The 26,597-nt window shown below is 44.3% G+C and overlaps 1 protein-coding gene across 5 annotated transcripts in view; it reads right to left on the bottom strand.

Annotated features, from left to right (window-relative positions):
• The window catches only part of Map4k3 (mitogen-activated protein kinase kinase kinase kinase 3), a 144,099-nt gene extending 118,856 nt beyond the window's left edge, over positions 1-25,243 (bottom strand). For 3 of the 5 annotated variants that reach the window (XM_021217728.2, XM_021217729.2, XM_029531469.1), the window contains exon 1: positions 25,003-25,242. In XM_021217728.2, the coding sequence (XP_021073387.1) occupies positions 25,003-25,098 (96 nt within the window). In that variant the 5' untranslated portion in view covers positions 25,099-25,242. Of the gene's footprint in view, positions 1-25,002 lie in introns of all 5 variants that reach the window. The other 2 variants (XM_029531468.1, XM_029531467.1) reach the window with 1 other exon arrangement.
• Positions 25,244-26,597: the final 1,354 nt, after the last annotated feature.

Consider the following 26,597-nt stretch of genomic DNA (forward strand, 5'->3'; position numbering starts at 1 on the left):
GAGAGAGAGAGAGAGAGAGAGAGAGAGAGAGAGAGAGAGAGAGAGAGAGAGAGAGAGAGAATAGAAAACAAAAATAAGGTCAAAGTATCTAGTGGAACAAAAGGAATAACTGAGAGGGGCAAGAAAAGGGAGGGGGAGGAAGGGATATGCCTAAGGTACTAGATCTGTATGAAAACTTTAAAAAGTTAAAAAGAAAGAAGAGGTGAGTAGAGAAATGAAGAGGTAATTATACAGGACTATAAAAAAAAACCTTAAGAGAATCATGAATCTATTTATTATTGTTCTGATAGTTTCACAGTTATTTCCATGTGTCACACTTAGCAAGTCATACAATATATATTTTTTGGTATCCCAAAGTGGAAATTCTCCAACCTCACCCTCCAGAGTGCTGGGATTGAAGTCATGTATGAGCCCCATACCATTTACATAGAAGTTACTGGAGGTCAAAAAGCAATTTAGAAAAACTTTTTGAGCAAAACCAAACAAACTTACAAAGAATTTCCACAATGTAATTTTTCTTAGGACCCTCAGTATTTATATTTACATTGCATCAAAGTAACTTTTATTATGTTTACTAAATGCTTGTTAAAGCTTGAGGTCTTAGACTGTCTTATTGTATTTTCATACCCAGAAAATGGAGTTATGCTCACAGAAAGTATGTGTTCAATTCATTGAACTTATGTTTAATTTTTTAAAATATTTACTTATCTGCATATATATAGCAGAAGATGGCCTAGTCAGCCATCGTTGGGAAGAGATGCCCCTTGGTCTTGCAAACTTTATATGCCCCATACAGGGGAACGCCAGGGCCAAGAAGTGGGAGTGGGTGGGCAGGGGAGCAGGGTGGGGGAAGGGTATAGGGGACATTCAGGATAGCATTTGAAATGTAAATGAAGAAAATATCTAATAAAATAAGTTAAAAACAAAAAGAGGTGAGAGGAAGAGAGAGGGAGGAAGGGAGGGTGAAAAAAAATGTACTTATGTATAGCATATGTATGGGTACCTTGGAGGCCAGAAGAGGGTGACAGATGCCCTGGAGCTAGACAGGTGCCTGTGAGCTACTTATCATGAGTTCTGGGATCTAATCTGGGTCGATAGAGGACCATCTCCACAGCCTCCTTATGTCAATAAAATGTTACATGTTAATGTTAAAATGAAAACAACCAACCAACAAACACATCGTTATTATTTTCAGGTTCGGAATAAGTGCTGAGTAGGAACATGAAGGAATCGGAGGAGTAAGGCTAAGCCAGCCGACAAGCTTCTTCAGGACAATCAGTAGGCAAAGAGAAGAAAAGAAAAGAAATCGAGTATAGTGGATCCTGAGATAAACTCAGAAACTTAAAACAAACAAACAAAAAACAAAAACAACTCAAAACTGTAGAAACAAACAGACTAAAAATAAGCATGCACATTCCACACCCAGCACACCCATCCACAGCAGAGGCTAGAGATGCTCCTGGCTTGGACAGGTTTAAGCACTGATTCCAGTAGTCAGTATCTTCTTGGTTTCTATTATACACAAGTCTGAACAGGAGCAAGCTGGTCTAGAAGGAGGGAGGGGGGCTACACACCTGTCCAGACCGACTCTGGAATAGGACCGGGCCACTGTATTATCTAGCAGGCAGCTGAATGCTTGACAGGTTGGCAGGCTACACCACAAACAGCGTGCATTGAGAGTTCACAGTTCCTCATATTAATCAGCAATCTGCACCACATAAATAATGCAGACAATTCAGAGTTCTAGGAGCTTGGCATAATAGATCATTCTAATAACAAAGCAACTGGTAATACAGCAAAGATCTCCACATTTTTGCAAAGCTATCTATCTATGGAAATGTTGGTTCTTTGCCCACACATAATAATTTCAAACTCTCGTGAAAACCATTATAATCACTTTGCTGTAACAGCCAAGGATCTTGTTACATGCTTTTGGAACAAATATGCAAGTGTATGAAGAAAAACTGTGTTGAGAAATGTTAAACTATTTATAATGAAAACAGTACTTAAAGGATTATTTTTAAGAAATTTTAATGGTTGATTAAAGATGCTTTTAGAAATATGAAGGATAAAGACATTCTTTTCAAATTTTGAAAAGTTTGCTAGTTTCTCAAAAACGAAACTTTCTTATCAAAACATATAAAGCATTATGTTGCAGGACATCACATGTATAAATACATTTATCATAGTTTCTGTTTGCGAAACTCTAAAAAGGCCTTTCTACATATAATTTTCTCATTCACATGAAACACATCCATACCATACAATTGCTACATGGAATTTTTAGAAATATTACAAGGTGTTTAGAAAAACCAAAGATTTTAATGTTCTGTCTGCTGTCTTAAGTCTGGTAAACAACAGGATCCAATGTTCTGAAACACAGCAAGTTGGTTTGTACGTGTGGAAAATGTGAGTGTGAGTGTGTGTGTGTGTGTGTGTGTGCCCCCCCCCGTGCACAGTATGAGTGAACACGCACGTGTGTGGTACTGTGGGGATGAGTGTGTGTGTGCACAGTGTGAGTGACATGCACATGTGTGGTACTGTGGGGATGTGAAGACACATGAACACATATGAGGCCAGAGACATGTATGTCTGCCTCCCCATAATGGAACCAGAACCGTGGAGTGCGCTAGGGTCCAGCTCCTCCACCCACACACCCTTTGTGGCTGGCATCAGGGATCCAAAGCCCCTAATAGTCTATTTTTGTTTTTATTTTTATAAATTCACCGGTTACTTCATTTGTGAGTTTCTGTTCACATATTAGAACTAAAGCAGTACATCTTTTTTTTTTTTTTTTTTTTTTTTTTTTTTTTTAAGAAAAGGATCTTTTTGTTTGTTTGTTTGGTTTTTTGAGACAGGGTTTCTCTGTGTAGCCGTGGCTGTCCTGGGACTCACTCTGTAGACCAGACTGGCCTCAAACTCAGAAATCTGCCTGCCTCTGCTTCCCAAGTGCTAGGATTAAAGGTGTGCGCCACCACCACCTGGAGAGAAGGATCTTTATTACATGTATTTATTCCTGTGTGTGTGAGACACAAAGAGATTAGGTGGAGATCAGAGGACAATTTGTGGGAATCAGGTTTTATTTTTCTACCATGGGGAAGTCTTAAGGATAGAACTCAGGCCATTTGATTTGGGGCAAGTGCCTTTACTGCTGAGCCATCTCACCAAACTTTTATTTTTAAATTTATTTTTTGGTTTGTTCGTGTGCATAAGTACACATGTTTGAGTATCTTGCTATCCCAAGAGTCAGTTTTAAAAGCAAACTGCATTTCATATACTCCTTACATCTGGGTGCAGCCCCTGAGCAGGAACTGAACATCTGTATCAGGAGTGCTTTCTTAGGCTCTCTCTATTTTTAGTTAAACCTGTTATTTAAGATCCAATTCAAAGGAAGCCTAGAGAGGGCCAGTAAATTCCCTTCCTCCTGTGTACACAAATTCTGATGTTTTCCTTACTGAAATGATACTACAAACTTGGAGTACACATTCCTAGCTGAGTGCACTAACTTCCGTTCTCTGTAAACAGAGACTACTTCACGGTGTAAGGAGGAGAACAGCAGATGGCTGCAGGGTTCTGCTTAGTCACTACACATTCACTGGGAGCTAACGATATGCCAGGTATTCTGTGAAAACCAGAGCTACTGTTTGTTTGGTATGTTTATGTCTCTCTATTATGTGGTAAGACTATAACACTGCAACTGCAGCTCTGACCCTCCTCCAAATGGCCCCCTCAAGTTGATGGAACCAATAAGCTTTTATTTGATGAATATTTTGTCATTCACTCAATTCTGCTATGTCAAATATCTCTGTAAGTACAAGACTCCATCAGAGTTCAAAAAATAAATATCAATGTGTAAGTAAATAAATAAAGAATAAAAGAAGGATGTTAAGTTTTTAGCTAGTGTGTAAAACAATGGCCTTCTTGTGCCAGCAAGGCTCAGCAGGTACTTGGGTACTTACCACCCAAGTTCAATGCCTGAAACCTACATGGTTGGGAGACAAAACTAACTCCCACAAGTGTGTCCTCTGATCTCTACACATATACTATGTAGTGACGTCATTTACGACATTTTCACATGCATGTCATGGTACTTGCTCACTTGCCTTTCTCATCCTTTACTCGCCCCTCCTTCTCGTACCCCCTTTCCCTCCTACAATCCTCCTCTTCTACTTTCATGCCATATATATGTCAAACACCGTCATACATAACAGTGTATGCAGCATTTCCTTTTCTTTCCCACTAGCCTCTCTTGCTCCACATCCTCCTGCCCTTCCTCCTTCCTCCCAGGATCCATTCTTAGTGTGTGTGTGTGTGTGTGTGTGTGTGTTTGTGTGTGTGTGTGCATAATCTTGTTTCCACATAAAGAAAATTCCAGAGGACTAAAGTCCTTGGACCAGAAGAAAAGGATAGGATCATCCAAGTTCCAACCCTAACACTAAGGAGGACTTGGAAGGGACAGGGACTCTCCAGCTCTAGAAGCTGGTGTGGCCATAACTAAACCAGAGAGCGACTTAATAGGCCAGTGTGAGAGCTCAGCAGGTAAGGTTCTTACACTACATCTGGAGACCTGGCCTTTATCTTCAGTACCCACCTGAGTGTGGAAGGAAGGATACGACTCCATGAGAGTTGTCCTCTGCCCTCCACATGGGCACAGAGGCAGATCTTCCCCCATAATAGATAAAAGTATAAAAAATAATAAACACTCAGAGCCCAAACCTGGGAAGGCCGGCAGGAACCTTCAGGCACACTAATAAAGAGACTGTTATGAACTCACAGTTAGGCTAAAGTGCATAGAGATGGATACAGAGCTATTTATATAGCTGGGCATGGTAGAGCACACCTTTGAATCCAGCACTCAGGAGGCAGAGGCAGGCAGAGCTCTGGAAGTTCAAAGCCAGTCTTGTGTACATAGCAAGACCTTGTCTCAAAAAACCAAAAAGTTTACAGGTGCCTGTATTTACATGGCTCAGACACTTCACTTCACACACACACACACACACACACACACACACACACACACACACCCTAAGCTTATCAGCTGAGAGAGAGCACCTAGAAGCAAGGCAGTCCAACAGCAAGGAACAGACCCAGAGAACAACTTTCAAGGCTTTTCGTTTTGCTTGTTTCGTGGAGGGGAAGGCAGGACAGTGAGAACTGGGCATCAGGAGAGGAAGGCAAGCACCATAACACGTGCTCACAGATCTTGGCTGTCTGATGCCAGTAAGAAGAACCATGGCTATTGAGAAAAGCCTAATTCTAGGCTACAGCAATGCATTTACTGATGAGCCTAAGTATGTTGTCATGCCCAAAAATATTAAAAAATAAAATTCCAGAATGTGTTAAAAACAATACGGTGTGGACCTATCAAAAGACACAGAACAAACAGATGCAGTTAAATTACAATGAAGTATGTAGCTCTGCACTGTAGCCATCAATCTACACTAATAACCAATAAGCAAACTGGGGACTAAATAGCACAGCAGGGACATGTGACACCTGCGGCACAGCCCAGCATCACCAACAAGTACAATTAACAGGGGTAAGGCACAGCTATACATAGTTACCCCCGGTCTAAAAGTGGTGGCTGAAGCCTAACTGTCCATCCCCCTGCTGTAGAAGACTTCACAGCCATGATGAGCTATGCACGGGCCAGGCACACACTGAGTGCCAGGTGATGAATGTAAACACTGTTAGTGACAAGCTTCTGCTGACCACACGGGCTGACACCCTATCTCCATGACTTCCATCTCACCTGCAATCTGTCAAGGTCATTAAAAAAACAAAGAAGAAAAAGTCTGCAAAACTATTACAGGCAGAGCAGTGCATGTAACCATGCCTGCTAGTGAACTTTCATCAGTACCGGGGACACAGCCCTAGCACAGCAGAGAGCGCAGGGCAACAGTGAGGGGCAGCAGAGCAGCATGGGGACTTACTTGGTTATAAGGAATGCATTACGGGAACTTGACAAAAGAAGAATCCCGGAGAGGGAGCACGGGATAAGGTGAGCATCTCTTACGTGCGACTCAATCTGTACAACTCAAAAGAGATTTTTACAAAAATGTCTTGTTTTAATCCTAATTAAACTATTTAAAACTTTAATGTTTCAAATCTTAGCCAGATAAACACCAAAGTATTTGTCTTCCCTGAGTTCTGAGGCTGAGGGTACAGCTGACCAGGGGCCTAGCTGGAGTAACGCTAGACCTTGGGGTCAAGTACAGTGCCTGAAAGGCATCGTTTCTGCAGAGAAAAGACAGACATCTTTACTCCCAGGAAATGAAACGTTACTTCCCTGATGCTGCCCCAAAGCCTGACAAAAGCGGCAAAACTTTATTCATAAAAAACATTGCCCAAAGGGTCTTTTATGCCACTTTTCATAAAACAATGTAAATTGTTATGGAAATATTTCCTAAGTTTGATTCAAGTATTGCCTCATAATATGACAGAAAGTGTTTAAGAAACTCAACACAAACAATAAAAGGAAAAGCAAAAATAGCAGCCCTGCCCAGCAATTCACAGAAACATCCAATTTTGGGTTTTGGGAAAAAAAAAGAGATTGTCAAACCTCCTGTAGCCACACTTTTACTGGAAGAAAAAAAAAATCTTTGCATCCAAAATCAAAGCATGTTCCATGATTACCGGATTCCTGGCATGTTGACTGCGTGCCAGCACTAACCAGAGCCACAGCCCTCAGAACCGGCAGCGTGATGTGGAAGAGAAATGACAGTGCTGACAGACAGCCTTGAAGCAAGCACAGCTCTGTGGCAGGCCTTCCTGCTCAATTCTCAGCAGTGGGAGGAGCAGAGGACTGGGGTGGGGGTGAGGGATAAAAACAAGCAAACAAACCAACACCCCGAGGATCAGGGAGGGAGATAACAGGGTAATGCTGGGGCGGGAGAGAGGGGACAGGGGACCCAAACAAGCAGTGTCCACCGCAGCTCTGCAGGCCAGTGAGCTCACCGGGCTAACTCATTTACAGCAGTGTGGGCGAGTGAGCGGCAAAGCCTCAGCACAGCATGGCCTGGAGTAGCCGAGCAGATGGAGCCTCCTCCGCAGCTCCCCTCTATGGACTCTGGCTCTGAGCAATTCAGGCAAAAAATGCACACTGCTGCTGCATGGGGCGTGTGCAGTATGGGGTACTCTGGTACGCCCTGCTTCTTTCATGAGGGAAGTTAACAGGCCCAAGCTCCAGGGTTACTCCCAAGCAGCCCCAGCTTCTTCCTAAGGAGACAGAACTTACTATGCTGCTATGCTCAAGGGGCAGCCTTCTACAACAAGTGTGAACCACCCACTCCTCGGGCACTGAAATGGATACAGAATCTGTACTCACTCACTGCCCTTGTATATGCAGCGCCCTCTTACCTGTTTGACCAGGAAACAGTGACCCGCAATAGCAACCCTAGCACTACAGCTTCCACAAACAGGTGCCCACCCACAGCACAAGGTACAAGCATTAAACTGCAATGGCCACCTTAATCCATCAGTCAAATTCCTTTGGACACTCAAAATAAAAAGGTTAGAAAAGAGGTTTGACAACTCAGGCCAAAGATGTGTCTTCCCTCCCTTGCTGTGTCTTCTCTGCTGTCATCACACCGCTCTTCCAACTCCACACAGCACTTCCTGAGAAACGGCCCAGGAGGGCAGCTTTCGACCAGCGACATACCTCAATCTATGGAGATCTAACTCCACATCTTGCTTCATTTAGTTTCTCTCTCTCCATCCAGGTCCTCGGGGCCTCAATCAGATGACAATGCTCTGTCACTGATCTAACTCTTGGCCTGCTGTGCCCCCTTCCAGGAAACATGGAATTTATCTCAAAGACTAGAGGCTGCCATGCCACCTATACCACAACTACTTATTCTCCCAAAGAGCTAAGAAATAAACAGGCCCTGCCTATCAGTAGCTCTCTCCCTTCAATTCTGTTAAAACATCTTCAATGGTCCCTTTCTTTATCATGTCTAATTTATACCCTGGAAATTATATGGCAAGCTGTATTCTGGTCTAGCTCAACACAAGAAAACCTAAGATCTGTAGCAAAGAGGACCTGAAGTTCACTTGGAGCTCAACTTCTGCTCTCACTGAGACCTTACGCCTACACTGACCTCTACTCACAGCCTTCACCTTCCCTATCTTAAGGGGCACATTAAAGCAAGGACACCTATGAAGCCACACCTGACACACAGTTAAGTATTCTGTACATGTATTTGCTATGACTTTCCTTATTAATATTCAATTTATGTCATCATTCTCTAAAACAAATAATTTCCTTTAGTTTGACCCATACTCAAACAAGCCCTTCACACCCACTCCCTGCAAGACCCTCTGACCAGTACCAACCAGCACAAGCCCCTCTTGCTCACCAGTGGCTCATAGGGCCCTCATCTGCAATACTTACCTCTAATACAGCGCTCTTCTACGTATCTACTAAACCTAAACCATACTTTAAGAAACAACTTCCACCTTCTCTCCCCTAAAGAGTCTTCTTATAGGGTCATGGACTGTAAGAATTTTTTATGTTTACTGAGAGTCACATAATGTAATACTTATTCAAAAAAATGTTCCCTATTACCTAATGCTGTGATTAAATGAGTAAGTCCTATAACCACTTTTATCTGGCCTCCTTGGGATCTAGCTGGAGTCAACCATGGTAAGGTCTAAGTGTTCAACAAAAACCTTAGGGATCAACAGAAGGACAAAACAACTTGGAACTGGAAGGAAACAGCAGGACCAAACTCCTTGACAATCAACTACAGAAGGTGTCACCTCCTCCTCTCATCACCAAAATGATTAGTCATTGCTAACCAGTCCAAGAAAATAACTCCATAGGTGGCAGTGGCAACAACACGCTTGACTAAACTCAAGGGCTTCTCCCAGTCATTACCTCCTCAGACTGGCTATATCTAACGCCCCTTTGCCACAGAAAGACACCAGGAGAAGGACCTTCTGTATGCCTGCAAAAGACTCCACAGAAGAAACCACCTTATGAAGAGCATCATCTCTGGAATTCTGGCCAGAAATAATTTTCTGTTGTTTAAGCCATTCAATCAATTCAATCAAAGTCTGGCTACTGTCTTAGTCGGGGTTTCTACTCCCGGACAAAACATCATGACCAAGAAGCAGTTGGGGAGGAAAGGGCTTATTCAGCTTACATTTCCACATTGCTGTTCATCACTGAAAGAAGTCAGGACTGGAACTCAAGAAGGTCAGGAAGCAGGAGCTGATGCAGAAGCCATGGGGGGATGTTCTTTACTGGCTTGCTTCCCCTGACTTGCTCAGCCTGCTCTCTTATAGAACCAAGACTACCAGCCCAGAGATGGCACTACCCACAAGGGGACCTCCCCCTTGATCACTAATTGAGAAAATGCCTTTCTTCACTGGCTTGCTTCCCCTGGCTTGCTCAGCCTGCTCTCTTATAGAACCAAGACTACCAGCCCAGAGATGGCACTACCCACAAGGGGACCTCCCCCTTGATCACTAATTGAGAAAATGCCTTACAGCTGGATTTCGTGGAGGCACTTCCCCAACTGAAACTCCTTTCTCTGTGATAACTCCAGCCTGTGTCAAGTTGACACAAAATTAGCCAGTACAGCTACTTTGTCACTGGTATTTGTTACATGGTTGCAAACTAATACAAGTACCCAGAAATAGACCCACACAAATACAGCCAGTTGGTCTTCACAAAGGAACAAAAGCAATACAAAGAAGAGTCTTCCCATCAAATGGTTCTGGACCGAGAACTATCACACCATGCCCACCCACCAGTGCACACCTAGATCTTATACCTCTTACAAAACTCCATTCAAAGTAGATTACAGATATAAAAATGCAAAGCTACAAAGATAACATATTAGAAAATCCAGGTCTGACATAGACATTATGAGAATGAAAAGGCAAGACAAAGGGAGAGACCTTTGCAAATACCTTAGTAACAGACATGGACCCAAAATTAAACTCTTAAAATTAACAATAGCAGAGCAAAAGCAAGCAATCCATTTTTTTATTGTTTATTTAAAATGGGGGTTTACTATGTAAGCCCAAACTGGCCTGGAAATTGAAATCTTCCTGCTTCAATCTACTGAGTGCTAAGATTATGATATAATCTTAAAATGTAGACTTAAGTCCATGCCTGGCTCACAATTATGTTTCTAAAAAACTTTAGATAGGGTATCTTACCAGAAAAGACATAGTTATAACAAAACGTACAGTATGTTCAATACTTCATATTGTTAGGATTTGCATATTAAAATGGGTATCAGCATGCACACTGTAGAGCGGCCCACATCTAAGACACTGGAAACACCAACTGCTGAGGAAGATGTGAAGCAAGCGGACCTCTCAGTCACCGCTGGTGGGAATGCTTACAGCCACTCTGGAAGATACCACAGCGCCTTACAAAGCTAAGAATAGGCTTACAATACAATCCAACAATAGTTGGATCCTTGCTAATTACTCAAGTGTGATGAAAATTTTTATGTAAGAACCTGTATATGATTATTTATTGCATTTCTACTTACTATGCAAAAGCTTGGAGACCACTAAAATAGTTTTCAAATAAGTGAAAGAGTAAATCATCAAGGTTCAATCAAATATGGGACTATGAATCATCAATATAAGAAATGAGTTATCATGTCACAAAAAGACAAGGATGAATCCAAGTCACATTGCTAAGTGAAAGAAGCCAGTCTAGAAAGCCATGTTATATAATTCTAGTTATATGACATTTTGGAAGGGAAAAATGTATATACGAAAAAATGCATAATATAGAATATATACATACATGTGTTTGCAAACCACGTCACAAAAACATAGAGACGAATATCCAAGTCACCCAGCTAAGCAAAAAAAAGTCAGTCTAGAAGGCCATATTTAGGGAACAAAGTCCTTAAATAAAGGTCCCCAGAAGAGACCACACCCTTATTATAATAAAACCAGGGTTTTTTTTTTTTTTAAAGGCTACTCATAAGCACAGGTATGTATTCAAAAGCACAGGTAGGTAACCTGCTTGGGTTTTTAAGAGCAGGAGGTGGGTGGGCTGAAGGGGCTTTTTAGAATTAAAATCAAGCCACATACATCTACAATGCCAGCACTTGAGAGCCTGAAGCAGGCTAACAGGCAGATTTAAGGCCAGTCTGGGGCTACATATATAACCCAGCCTGCACATGCGGGCCAGCCTGGGATGCGTATATAACCCAGCCTGCTCACTGTGACCTAGAGCTCCAGTCCCCGACAGCATTAGGTCTGAGAAATCCCACACTGTAAAACCAACATCAAAGCCTATCTCAGCGGGGACAGACAAAGGTTTCTGCAGAAGGTAAGGCAAAGCTGTTGCCAACACACATGCTCCACCAACCCGAGTCACAGATTCTTACGGGGTAAAATGAAATAAAATAAAATCTACCATGATTAAAAGCCAGCACAAAGAACAAAACCAACAAAGATTAAACCTACCAAAGATTAAAATTATACAATGACACTTCAAAAGAAAATGTTCAAGACTAATTTTTAAAAAACAAAACATAAAAGAAGTCAAAACTGAATTATGCAAAAGGTATATATAGACTTGGAAAAGTTTTTTTTAAAGGAACTTCTAGAAACATTCATAATTACAATGTAAAAAGTAATGGTCTATATACCATGCCCCCCCCAGGATCCTTCGTTGAAACAATAATTCAAAGTATGTGGAAATGAGAATGAAGAGATGGCTCGGTGGTTAGGAGTATTGGCTGCTCTTCCTCAGGGCCCTGGGTTTGAGTCCCAGAACACACATGGCGGCTCACAACCTTCTGGAACTGTGGAGGGACTCGGAACAGCCTCTTCTGGAATCCTCAAAGAGCAAGCACATGAAGCTCGTGGTCCATACACATGTACACAGACAAAACACTCATACACATGATAATAAAGTTAAATTAAAATAGAAGAAAAAACAAAGGCTATAGAATAAAGAGAAGTGAGGTACAGGAACAGATAGAGGAAACAAATACTTTAGCATAGAGAAAAAACATACTTCTACTTACAAATCCACACACTACTGTGAGGCTTCAGGACACCTACAGTGAATGGGGAAATGTCCAAGTCAATCAGAGAAAAGACAGACGCGTTAGCTGGGAACTGACAGCAAACCTCTGTCCCAGCAACTATGATGCAACAAAGATAAACGAAGGGTATTTGTGGATAGAATTACCTTTACCTCACATGATTCCTCACTTTAGAAACTAAAGAAGAAAAAACAAAAAAAAACCCACCAAACATTCCTTAAACAGCGGGTAGTACAGAAAGGAGTAAGACGCTGGGAGGGTCAGCAAGCCAAGAAACCGTGCCAGCCCGAGGACAGCCACCAAAGACAGCCATCGGTAGACAGGAAAGGTCTACACGGCAACCTGCAGCATTCGTGAGCCAAGGTAAGACATAGCACAGCCAACCAGAACAGAGGGACTATCCAGTCACCACGCATGCGGGCATTCTATGGGCAGCCTCAAAATTATAAAACCTTTGAGTGGGTAGGAAGGAGAGAATTTGGTAAGAAATGTCACCAAATACCAACCAACAGCTTCCAAACATCAGAAAGACAAGATTGGCACTAATGAATCTGGAGTGCACAACAAAATAAATTATGTGTTCCTAGTTCTTTTCAAAAACCCATTCCACTTATTTACTGTGGGAGGAGGGCACATGCCGTGGTATGATTATAGACCTGGAGGGCAGCTTGCCAGAGGCCAGTTCTCTCCACCACAGGGATTTCAGGGATCGAAGTCAAGTCATCAGGCTGGTGATACAAGCCTTTACCTGCCGAGCCATCTGCCGAGTCCTGCAAATTCTAAAGTGGTACTCACCTGTATCTTAGATTTCTGAAGCATTATCTATCTCATTTCCCCATATGCCTATGACTAAGAAAAGTTACCGATTATTTCTGTCCACTTCAATCCCACAGGAGTGACTGTGTGTGCAGTATATGTATACACATGTTTATATCGCATGTGCATGTGTCTCCCTCGGTTGCTCTCGCCCTCAGCTTTTTGAGACAGGCTCTATCACTACACCCAGAGCTCCCTGACTGGGTTAGACCACCTGGCCTCTCAGCCCCAGGGATCCTTTTCTCAACCTGCACAACACTGGCTCACAGGTGTGTGCCACTGCACTTGGCTTTTGTGTGGGTACTGGAGGGATCTGAACTCAGATCCTCATGCTTGCTTTTAGCAAACCATTTACCAACTCTCTACCCAGCCCACAAATTCTTCTGACTGACTTTGTGATTCTTTATGTACAGAGACCCAATTTTTCTTTAAGCACTAAATCAAGATCAGTGTTTCCAGGAAGTCTTAAGTTTCTTGTCTATAGCCTCATTGTCTATCCCCTGAAGTGTTCACCTCCACCTTAGACACGCTGCTTAGCTATGCTCTCCTTCCATCACAGGGTAAGCTATCAGAAAGGAACACGGTGGGCTCTTCCAAACAACCCAGCATTGCTCTCTATGTGTTTTCCTGTGAAAATGAAACAACCTTCAAGTGCATTTTTCCTTCTAAAGTCAAAGAAGATGCATTCTGCAAAATGTGCACATATAAATATAACAATATCTCACATATAAAAATAAGCTGAGTGTATAAGGCCATTGTTTTCATCTTTGACATTACAGAAGTAGGTTTTCTTAAATAGTCATTTTCTAGTCTCCTCGTTTCTTAAGAGAAGTCCATATGCTCAGGGTTAAAACTGAACAAGGTTAAGCCAAAGGAGGTCAGACATTACTAGCACAGTCAAAACTCTTGTAAGAAATGAAAACGTGGCTCACAAAATGACTAATGTACTTCGTTGACTATCCCATAAATTACCTTTTCGCTGTAGTATCAGCAGAATAAGCTAGGGATAAAATTTATGAGTTTTTAAAAAATAACAAAAATATTGATGTTTTTAAAAGATCTAAATAAATAGATATATTACACCCAGAGATGAGAAGATTCAATGTTGGTAAGACCTTAATTCTCCATAAATTGATCTGCAGATCCCACACAACTCCAATCAAAATCCCAACCGGCTATGTATGCGATAAAATAGTGCAATCCGATAATGATTCTCAAAGATTTTTTTAATGAGTGCATGCCCAAGCTGGTAAAAGCAGCCTGAGTGGTAGTCAGCTATGCAGCTAGGATCTGGCCACTAGGATGAGTGAGCTCTGCACCCTGAGACTGCTCTATACTTCCTGTCACATTCCAAAGTTTACAATTATTGTTAATTTAAAAAAATTCCAGCAAGCATTTATACTTATGTTGAAAACTAATTCTATAAAAAAGCCAAGGCTGTAAACAGAAAAGTCAATTGTGAAAAACATAGCAATGCCAGAAGACATACATTATCTGATTTCAACTTTCAAAACTACAGTGACCACGACAGTGAAGGAGTCATGAAAGTGCAGTGCACACCAGCAGAGGAGGGCAAGCCTGCAAGGGTCCAGTGTGTACAGTCGGCTGCTTCCCCCAGCTGCCAAGTGCTCATCTGTGATCCATGTACACTCAGTTCAGTAGACAGACACTACACGGTGACAGAAATCACAAGAGTAACTGTGGGATGAAGTGGGGCAGCACTGATGTGTGGTTCAGCCGGGAAGCACAAGAGGGAACTTCCTGAAATGTTCTAGAAATGTATGGAACCGTCCATCTTACTAAGAAACTGGGTCACACAACTGTATATATTGTCAAAAACCCCATAACTGAAACCTATAATCTGTATTTCACTGTAAGTTTTAAAAGAGTCATCTATTTATTTAGGGTGCCTGCCTATTTACGTGTGCCATGCACATGCAGGTGCCCTGGGTGGCCACAGTGTGAGATCACCTGGAGGCAGGACTGGAGATGACAGACTGCGGCCTGATGTGGTCCCGGGAACTGAACCCAGGAATCTGCCAGAGCAGTACTTGCCCTTACCCGATGAGCCATCTCTCCAGCTCCAGTACCTGTCCTTACCCAATGAGCCATCTCTCCAGCCCCAGTACCTGCTTTTACCTGATGAGCCATCTCTCCAGCCCTCTGTAATTTCTTAAAATATACAACAGTAAACAAATGTGTAAAATATTTGTGTCTAAAAACTGGAAGAAAATATATTGCCACAATAAAAGTATTTATCTATTTTAAAACATAAAAATTAAACAATAAGAAAAAATAATAAGATATATGATGCTGGTCCATTAGTCCTTTTAGAAGTTTCTCTCTGGATCTGTAGTACTTTGAAAAGAGGTAAGGGCTTTTCATCTCTTCCTAATAATGCTTCAGTCCTCAAAAGAAACTGATTTCCTCAGTCCTTGTACAAAGCCTTAAAAGGGACTGTGGCCCAGTGGCTTCCTGCTACTCTGCCTCTGAGCTGCTGTGCTGAGAAGAAGTCTCCCTACCACACCACCACAGCCACCATAGATATACTGCACCTCTACAGTATATCTATCCCAGAGGAGTCAGGCTGACACCACACCACCACAGCCGCCATAGATATACTGCACCTCTACAGTATATCTATCCCAGAGGTGCCAGGCTGACACCACACCACCACAGCCGCCATAGATATACTGTACCTCTACAGTATATCTATCCCAGAGGTGCCAGGCTGAGTGCCCAGGCATGGAAACCTTTCAAGCTATGAGCCACCCTTAAGCCTTCTTTTTCATTAAGCTGGTTTTCTCAGGCGTTATGTTATAGTGACAGAGCTCAAACATTTATCCTTAGCTTACTTCAAATAACCTTGGAGAACAGTCCCAGGATCCCTGAAACTTCCTGAGATTCTTTTTGGTCCAGGAAGTCAAAACTATTTTCAGAACAATACAAAAAATGCTATTTGCCACCATGACTAAGCCTTCGCACAAACCAAGAAAGCAGACATGCAGTAACTAGCACTCATGTGTTCTTCACTGCCCCAGATTCAGAGGGGGAAACCTGTTTTTTACCGAAGCATGTCTTTGTTGGAGTACAACGTTACTATTTTCATTAAATCTTGACCCTGTAACATGCCATCTCATATCCTATGTGATGAAACTAGACATATATACACGAGACACACCTGCAGTACCACAGCTCCTCTGACTGGGTTGCAAGCTGAGCTAGCCACTTCTCCACGGCACACCAGTTTTACTCAAAATGACTACAGATAACCTGGGTTGCTCATGACTGGGTATATGACAGACATTTTCTTGAAAATGAATTAAATGCATCTGTCACATCAATAAAACAACTGACAGACAGCATTTGTGGCAGCCATACATCCAGCTAGCACTTTAAGCAGAATCAGACTCCAGGGAAATACAGTTCAAGACCTTTCTAATTTGAGAACATAAAAAGCCTGTTTGGGGAATTTGAAGACCCAGTTACCATAGGAAACCTGCATTTCCCAAACGGCCAAGCACGATGCTAAACAATCATGCAGGGATGGCCAAGCTGGAGGATCGGGTTGGCAACTGGACCATGGCAGCAAGCAGACTGGCCGCCACTCTCGCTCCACATGCAATTAACCCCAAAGAAGCTCCTGCTTCTCAAGAGGCAGGGACAGAGAAGAATAGCCACAAATACCTACAAACTCTATCTCTTCCCCAACTCCACATTTGTGAGACCAGATCTTCTTCATGTATTTCAGCCAAACATTGCCACAGGCTAGAAAAGTAGAACTGAGACTCTGTTCTCTTTAAACAGACAGTAAACACATTTCAAAACATATAGCAAGGCCACCCTCATTCCATTTTTTGTTTAGAAAAGTTATTTTTCATTAAACACCACCAGTTTATTACTAGCAATATTTTTATTTTGCAGTTATATTTGCTACTGTGGCAAACAGCAATGGCTCTCACTAACATCCACAACATCAGGGTTCTCTGGCAAGTGTTCTTGCCCTTCCTTGTCAGATCCACTGTGAGACTGTCACAATACTACAGAACACTTCCAGCACCATTACTCCCACAGGAAAGCCTTCTGAACTCCTTCCTGGAGCCTATGCTGTTGTATCTAACCCACATGCCCTGGCTCTCAACAAGTCTGGCCCTGCTTTATTCAGCAAATCCTTTTTCTCCATGTTCCACCCCGCATGCCTTCTATCTTGTCAATCTCTCCCTTAGGTCTCAAACCTTTACCCATCATTACACTTCACCTGGATGGCTGCCCACTCTCTTCCCTGCCTCCTCCAAGCTACCTAAATCTTACTGGTTCTGTGAGAGCCTTGAGTATTAGGTTTAAGTATATATCCTTTAACCTACAAGCAGTGAAGAGAGTGTTTCAGGCAAAGACTGGTGGAAGATTTACACAGAAAAAAAAACAAAATGAAACAAAATAATTTACTACTTCAAATTCCTAAGAAGAGTTAAAGCAACAATAACAACAAAAATGTCTTGCTGAAAACCAGTTATACAGTTACAAGACAAAGGCAGCCAGCACTGTTGCCTAGAATCTAACCTAGAATCTCAGGTTGTAGTTGCAGAAACACAGCCTCTTCCAGATTATAAAAAAGAACTGTAAAAACCAAACAGCAGCCAGGTGGTGGCGCACCTCTTTAATCCCAGTACTTGGGAGGCAGAGGCAGGTGGATTTCTGAGTTCGAGGCCAGCCTGGTCTACAGAGTGAGTTCCAGGACAGCCAGGGCTACGCAGAGAAACCCTGTCTCGAAAAAACAAAAACAAAAAACAAAAACAAACAGCAAAAAGAAAACACGATTCCATTTCTTGAATTTAAGGGTTTTTTTCCTATTGCTGGGCAAAGTCCTTTTCCTAAAAATTCAATCATATTTTCAAATAGTAACATTTAAAGAAGAACCTAGTGGTATTTATTAGAGTTGGGACTTCCTTAGTAAGTACTTTGAACCAAACTTTTTTCTGATTTCTCCAAACACTGAAATATCACATATGCATAGTGAGATCTTGGGTTTAGGACCAAGTCTAAAGATGAAGTTCACCTGCTTCATGTGCCCTGGTCAGACTGCTTAGAGGAATGTTACTAATGTTTTCTCAGCCTACCTGCATCGGGGCTTCTAAGACCAGTGAGACCAGGACTGAGTTTCCCACTGGACATCAATCAGCACTACACTGTTTGGATTTAGGACCATCTTGTAATTTAGACTGTTGGGTTAGGGATTATCACACCCACTTATAGCCATTACATCTTCAGCATAAAACAACAATGACTGCTCGTGCATGTAACTCTGAGCCTTGCTTAGGCCTTCAGATCTGAATGACCGACGTTACGCTCTGTGCCCACTAATGCCAGAGCCTTAGGACTGGCCCAGCAGCACTGTGCTGTGAGCTCTGCCAGTTGGAAACTATGGTCTGTCCTCCACCCACATAGCTGCCACTCTCTTGTGTTGCCATCTTCTTCATTCCTGATACTCCTTGAGACTCTACTATCAGTCACTCTTCTAGGCCCTCAAGATACAGCGCTGAATCAAGCAAAATCATTCTGGATTTACACTCTGGTAAGACGTGACAGGTAGTGACACATGCTATAATAAGAAACTCAGAAAAGCTGAGGAGAGCTGACCTCTCTCTAAAGGAGAGCCTGATGCTTGCACGGCTTCTCTGGCTGCCGAGAGCTGCTGGAGCACACAGAGTGGTCTGTGTGCACAGTGCCAGCTTGCTATCAGGAACTATTTCACATGAGCATTCTAATCAGATGCTTAAATCCCAGGAGAAAGGGGCCTTACTCTAAGTTAGTTGATAATACTTGGTTGGAATATCTTTTCTCATTATAAATATGCATTCAAATTGTTTAATCCTCATTTACTTGTATTCCTAATGAAGCCCGCCCCCCTGAAAATATTCCAGTTCTACCAAATCTGGATATTTCCCAGAAAGATAGACAGTGGGTGGAGGGTCACAGACAGATTTATTAAAAGTGATATTAGAACTTGCAAGTACTAACTATAACAGAGTACATTTTTTTATTATACTAACCATGTGCCCTGAGACATGCTGGAAATGAAAAGACAAACCATCTAGAAGCCAGGAAAGGAGGCAGAGATTCTAAGTAGAGACAGGAAGTGCAGCAACAAAGATGTGTATGAGGGTAGCAGAAAAAAAAGATGTAGTCGCACTAACAGCAATTGGCCATGACAGTCCTAACACCTTCGCAGGCATCACCATCACACAGAGGAGGATGGGGTCAGTGGGTGCTTACACCAGGGAGCCTGGCTCTAGAACTTGCTCTTTAGATTGCCATGGTGACACAGACAGCTCAGCTGTGGAGAGTCTGAGGCATCTAGGGAATCTTGAATGAGGAAACCAGTAAGGTTTTGGTCTCAAACTTTGATACCTGAAAGTGGACATACGCTTTACTTTCCTATAAATACTATGTGCCAAACCCTGCCATTTTTACCACTCACTGTCCCTAATACATCAGCTTTATATACGGTGGCTGTTCAATCCTCTCTCACAAGACGATTTACCAATTACTCATCTCAATACAAATCATGTATTTGATGTGCATTTACAGAGACCACACGAGACAAAGACTGAAGGCAAACTGTTATGAATTGTAATGTAAATATCTGTGTTTTCTGATGGTCTTAGGTGACCCCATAAAAGGGTCACTAGTCATCCCCCACAAAGGAGGTTACGACCCCCAAGTTGAGAACTATTCCATGGAAGTAGAAGTGAGCAGAGAAACCCAGCCAGCTACGGCCCAGCTGTTCTTGAGTGCTTCAAGTATTCACATTCCCCATCAGAAGTGAGAATTAGCAACAGTTCCACCAGGTGTGGTAGCAGAGCCTAAACTCCTAGTACACTGGAAGCAGCTTAGGCTAAGAGAGTGCCTGCTTCAAAACCAACAGATGAACAAACTGCCTGCAAAACCCCAAGAGTTTCACAAAGTTTTATTTTTGTGAATGCTAACTACAACGGGAAAACTAGTTTTTGTTGACATCTGGATACCTAGAAAGACGCAGTCACAAGGAAGCTAACACACATTTCTCTAAATACTACACAATGATTTTCTGACTCTATTACCCTATGTCTCAAAGACATATTACTTACTTCTCAGAGAGAGAAAGCTCTTTTCACCCGCTGAGCTCTCTGGCGTCTTTAATAAACCCACGGTGTAGCTTTCCCTGAAGCATCCAACAATGCTTAGCAATCACCTGTGTATGGACTGTGACTAACGCCTGAGAATCTCATCTAGAACCTGAGACAGCTCCAAGGACTCAGGTCATAGCACACTGTCAAAACTGAGGCCCGCCTAGTGGGCAACAAGATCAATGCAAGGAAAAGGGACAGAACTCAAGAGAACACAGGGTTTGGCTAGAGCTGGGGACAGCAACCAGACTACAAAATAGGTTTTCTGAAATAAACCTGGAAAAACAAAGACTTTAGGGGTAGGAATAATTTAAACTAAACTGGAAAAGTGTCCTGTCTATGAAAAGACAGTATACATGCAGATATCACATGTGGACAGTATGAACTATATAAAACTTCCCAATTTCTCCAATACAGTCTTCCAATGACAAATCTATGCTCACTACATTCTCACTGAGAACATAAAGAATGCTTACATCCATGTTAGCTTTTAACATGTGATGCAGCATATTCATCTAAAAGGTTCACACTTAAGAACCATGGAATTGAACTACAAATTCATTCTCATTCTCTCTCTCTCTCTCTCTCTCTCTCTCTCTCTCTCTCTCTCTCTCTCCCCCCCCCCCCCGACCTATCAGGTAAATTTATGATTTTGAGTTTGGGCTGCATTCATATTATCCTGAGTCAAATGGGGTCCAATGACTAGACATGCTTACTGAGCCATTCCACATGCAAAATAAAGAACAAACACATACAACATAAAGTTTCTTAATTTCAGAGTACTTCATGATCCTCTCGGGGCCCAATCATAGCTTCATGTGTCTGTCTCACAGTCCCCAGGTAACCCTTGTACAAATGCTTAATGGCTGATAGACTGTGCATAGTCTTATGTGGAATTTCTCACTTTAAAAGTGTATATTCAAGTGCTTTCAGACAGTGCCGATGAAATGGATCACACTGGCAGGAAGGGAGGGAGGGGAGGAGGGAAGGGTAAACAAAAAAAGAAAAGGAAAAAATATTACTTTGGGGGTAAAACTCAAGTCGTTCATTCAGCACCAACTAAAAGGACCTGTGAAGGTAAGAACAGTCCCAGACAAGGCAGTCCTGTGATGCTAAGTATGTTTTACAAGCTGCATGGCTGCCAGATCCCAGATCCTCAACATCCCAGACCAGCACTCTATAACCAAGCTACAAATACAGTAACTGTGTCACTGCAGTGGGTGGAGAGTTTTCAAAATAAAAATCCCTTGAAACACCAACCTTCCAAGAATTACTATAATTAGGTCTAACTTACTTACTTAATAGACCCATTCCATTTTTAGCGCCTACTCACTGACAGCTTAAGGAGCAATGCTCATACACTGGCTTTTAGAAACAAGAATCACTTTTCTCCAGCTCATCAGCAGCATGTGTGTCAGAAACATCTAACAGCAAACGAATGTGGAAATGTGGAAATGCGTGTCTTCACAGCATGCCTTGATTGTAAAAAGGAGGGAAGGTTCAGCTCTGGGCGATGAAGCAGGCAGGAGACCACACGGTGAATCTCTGGGACAGAGACATCACCAGGGTCTCTGGTGATGAGTCTGGCAGACGGGAATCAAGCTTCTCTTCTCTGATGTAAGGAGCAGCCAAAAGAGCCACTCGAAACTCAGAAGTGTGACAGTCCACATGCCCAAGGCAAGCATGCCTCAGTTTCCTCCCTGGGAAATTCAGCATGACGATCTGTCCGAGCCCATGCTTACAGAGACGGTGCCTCCCACTGATGGAGAACGCAGCCTACAAACTAGTCAGCTTCTGCCTCTGCCATCTACCAACTTCTCCTTCTGCCTGCTGCTTCAACTGCATCTGCCCCACAAGACCGTTGTCGGAGGAGGGGGGAAACGTTCAGTAAGTGTGTGCCAGACAGCAAGCGCTCCAGAAATGTTAGCTACTCCAGCATTAACGGCTGACAAGATTCATCAACTTGCCAGACTTCTGTCACGTTCCGATAGAATTACAGACATGAAGCTTTTCTCTTTAGTCAGGTAAGTTCCCCCCTATGTTTAAGGAGTTTGCCTTGAGGCAGTCTTATTCTGTTACTCATCCCCACCACATAGGCCAGGCTGGCCCTGAACTGGTGGCCCGCATTCTCTGCCTCAGCTTCCCAGGGGCTGAGATTACAGACGCGTGCTATCAAGCTGTCTTCTTGGTTTTGCTGTTGTTTAGGTTTGTCTTTAAATATAGTAAATACATGACTAATTATTCCAGGAACCTACCTATATCCTTGGTAAAACATCATTCTTGGCTGTATCACAATTTCCAAGTCAGTCTGTCTGGGCAACATGAACTATCTATCTCAAGAACTAGAAAAACACACACACGCACACACACACGCACACACACACACCCACCCATATGTGCCAAAACTTAACTGTACACATTGCCACTTATGAGAAAATTTAACTTTTCATCTACTATGATAGTCAGATTCCCCCAGACAGTTTCTAGCTCTTGGATTTGGGTATATTTCTACCATCTTAGTCATGACCACTACTATTCCCAGGGATATTCCAAGCCTCCTAACTGCTCTCTCCATCCACTACAATCTGGACATCGGGATTGGAAACTTTTTTGTTTTTGTTTTTTTGTTTTGTTTTGTTTTTCGAGACAGGGTTTCTCTGTGTAGCCCTGGCTGTCCTGGAACTCACTTTGTAGACCAGGCTGGTCTCGAACTCAGAAATCCGCCTGCCTCTGCCTCTGCCTCCTGAGTGCTGGGATTAAAGGCATGCGCCACCACACCGGGCTGGGATTGGAAACTTTTTAAAGTCCGAATATTCATGTGCGCGTACCTGTGTGTGTGTGTGTGTGTGTGTGTGTGTGTGTGTGTGTGTGTGATACATGTCATCTAACTCCTGGAGGCCAGAGGACAACTCTGAAGTTGGTATCCTCATTACACTTTTCCTGTGTTCTGCAGATCTAACTCAAGCAAGCCTGAGCCTCAGCTCACAAGTCCAAATCTAAATTGGATCCAGTCATGCATGTCTACACCTCTCCCACTCAGGGGACATAGGTGGAGGATGATGACTTTCAGGTCAGCCCGAGATACACAGCAAAATCCTGTATACCAAAAAAATACAACAAAGAGGAAAGAAAGAAATGGGGCCTGGAAAGACAGACAGCTCAGCAGCTGGGAGCACCGGCTACTATTCCATGACTCCAACTTAGTTCCCAGTACCCATGTCAGACAGCTCGCAACTGCCAGCAACTTCAGCTCCAAGAGATTTGATGCCCTCTTCTGGCCTCCACGGACACGCTGTGTGAACACACACGCACATACACACACACACACGCACACACACGCACACACTTTTAAGAAAGAAAGGGAAAATCCATATCTAATTTCATCCCCCTGGCAGGACTCCCCTAAGTCCCACAACTAGAAGGTCTATAGGAACCAGGGTTCACATCCAGGATCCCTGTGGCTGCTCAGGCTCCGTCTTTCTCAGCTTCACACTGGTGTCTGTGGCCTTCGGATCACGATCCCTCTATGTGGCTTTGTCCCCTCTCACCATTGCCCTGAGCAGGGCCTTATTATCATCTTCCAGATCTTGGCTAGAAGCTGCCGGACTGGAGCGGGATAAACCCAGCCCTCTTGTTCTGTGCTAGCAACCTTTGCCAGACCCTCTCTGCACAGAATACAACTGGAATGAGGTGACTGAAACTGCTGTTTAATGCTGTTCTTGTCCAGAAAAAAAATAATAATAATAAGACTTCGAATAAATCTGGGTCCATTCCTGTCTTTAGTTCACCAACACGTGCCTGCTAAGTTATAGACTGGGGTTATGCTCCTTCACACACCTCTGTCAATAGAAGAAAGTGAGGTGCTATGTGAAGGAGCCAAGCGGATCACTCACAAAAAAACCTGAGGTATTGGCTAACTTGCCTTACACATTCCATTGAGGCAAGACTACAACCCCATTGCTTTAGCATGGGCAAAAATAAAGTGAAAACTAAACTTTCCTAAGTAATACTCTGGGCAGCCTCAGGTGCTCTGAAAAACAGGAGCCCAACTTCAGTTACCATGTAAGTAGATAGGCTACTAAATCAAGACTGCTGCCACCTTTGGCACTATCCGCCTCCCTTCTTGGCTGACTCCGCAAGGCCAAGAGCTTTGCTGGCCTGGGATTTATCCTCCCACATTTAGAAGTGGTCCCTTTGCAACACAAACGCTGTTCTGCTAAGGAGCTTTGAATTCTTACCTTGTCAAACCAATACTCTTCCTAGATACTCGATTCACAAAAAAAGAAAAAGAAAAAAGAAAGAAAAGAAAGAAAGGAAAGGAAAGGAAAGGAAAGGAAAGGAAAGGAAAGGAAAGGAAAGGAAAGGAAAGGAAAGGAAACACATCTGATTCCTATGTGTCACTGACAAAAACAAACGCCACTATCCAATTCTTTTTGGAGAAAAAACAAAAAAACAAAAACCCGAAGTTGCTCTCTTGCCTCCAAAAACCCATCTCTTTTTACAAAACATGACTACTTGGAAAATTACAAGGAACTGACAAGCTGATGTCAAGAGGCTAAAGGCTAAAGCACAGGCAGATGTTAAGAGGCTAAAGGCTAAGGCTGTCGATGGAGGCTGCCCAGCGTTAGGGCAGATCCAGCAGGCCCGGGCGGACAGTAGCTCCCAGCCACCGGGGCCTATGATCCCAGGTCCCGGAGAGGCACGTAGGGTTGTCAAACGCCAAGTCCCAACACCCGGGTTCGTCACACAGACCCTGCCCAGGCAACAAGCGCCCAGCCCCGCTCCGCCCTCCCAGGAGCGCAGCGGCTTGGGCCGCAGCCCTTCCCGGGACTGCGCGCAGGAGAGCCTGGGGATGGTCAGAGACCCGCGCGTCGCGTCCGGGGCACGGCTCCGGCTCGGACGCCGAGGGCTGAGGTCCCACGCCTGCCTCTTTGTTCCGTCCCCCGCGGCGCAGGCCCCGGCTCGGCCGCCCCTGCCCCTGCCCTCACCTTGTAGACGTCGCCGTAGGTGCCGCTGCCGATGCGCTGGATCAGCTCGAAGTCCTCCTGCGGGTTCCGGCGGGACAGGTCGAAGCCCGGGTTCATGGCGGGCCCCGGGTGCCCCCCGCCTCCCTCCCGGCCCGGGGAGGGGGGGCGCTCACGGGGGCCGCACGGAGGGAGCGCCCGCGGCCGGCCCGGCTCCGCCGCCGGTCACAATCGCCCGGCTGCACGCCGCGGCCGCCGCCGACCACGACGAGCCGCCCGGCGTCCCCGCCCCCCGCCGCCGCCGCCGCCGCCGCCGCCGCCGCCGCGCCGAGCCGGGTCACACCCACCAGGAGAGGAGCGCGCCCGCAGCCCCTCGCTCGGGGTGCAGCTCCAACATGGCTTCCGCCCGCCGCTCCGCCCGCACGCCCGCCCTCCCTCCCGTTCCCGGCCCGGCGCGCCACTGCGCAGCCGCCATCCCGGAGGCCGCGCGCTCCCGGCGGGCCCTGCGCGCTCCCGGCTCGCGCGCCCGATCGGGACGCGCCGGACGCGCCGGGCTCTGGGTTACAAAGTCGGACTGACTGCTTGTGGCCCCAGCCCCGGCAGGTAGTAGTTGCAACGCACTCTAAGACAGTATTCCCCCAACTTTTTAAGAGCAGGTACAACCGAGAGCCCCGACCCTTTCTTCTAGGTTTAGGGGAGGAAGGAGGTCCCCATCAGACAGGTGAGAAAGACCCTCGGGGACCGTGACAGTTGGGCTCTTGGGGTTGGCTTGACAGGAGTGCAAGAGAGAACAGGGGGCGGGGAGAAATCCGTGGAGAGAGTGGGCGGGAAGCAGTGCAGAACCAAAGCTGCGATTGACCTCTGTCCCGGGAGAAGGCTGGAGTTTTCAAAGCCCGGGGCGGGGACTGCGCAAGCTGTCTGACAACCCTGAGATGAAGGTGGTTGCAGAGGGTGTGGCCTGGACGGGATCTATTCCCACACCTGAAATGTAAACACGTGACCATCCGGAAGCTACGTATGGGACTTTACCTGCCCAGAGCTCCACCCAGCATAAGATCCAGATAGCCAGGGTTATGTCCAGACTGCTAAAAGTTATCTAAGAAAGGACTTAGGCAGTGGAAGGGTCATGTTGGGTTCTCAGTTATCTACTACGCATTTCCAAAAGCTGTAGCCAAGGACCACTCCGGCGCTCTGTTGGATTTTTGCTTCAAAAATGCTTTTCTAATCTCTTTAGGGACCACACCTAAAAAGACTAATGTGCCTTAATGCCTAATTCCTTCTCAGAAACTTGGTCTCATCAAACCTGTTAAGGAATAGTTGGACAGACTACTTAAAGTTAACAGCCTCACAGTTTTCAAAACCTTTCTATCATGTTACTTACAGTAAACTTACCTATTGACTAAATTCCCAAATTCTGTGCTCCAATCCATACGTGGTGTCATCCAAGCTCGTGGGAAGCTGAGCCGGAGCCCCGATGCAAGTGCAATGGTAACCTTGACTACCCAGTCGGGACGGGTGTGTTTACTCCAGTAATTGACTAAAAGCTGTTGGGAAGTGGCCCTCTTCTGTACCACACATAAACAGCCTCCCAATTGTATGCTGTTTAGTTATCCTAAAGC

Source organism: Mus pahari, chromosome 18, assembly GCF_900095145.1.
Source record: "Mus pahari chromosome 18, PAHARI_EIJ_v1.1, whole genome shotgun sequence".
NCBI lineage: Eukaryota > Metazoa > Chordata > Mammalia > Rodentia > Muridae > Mus > Mus pahari.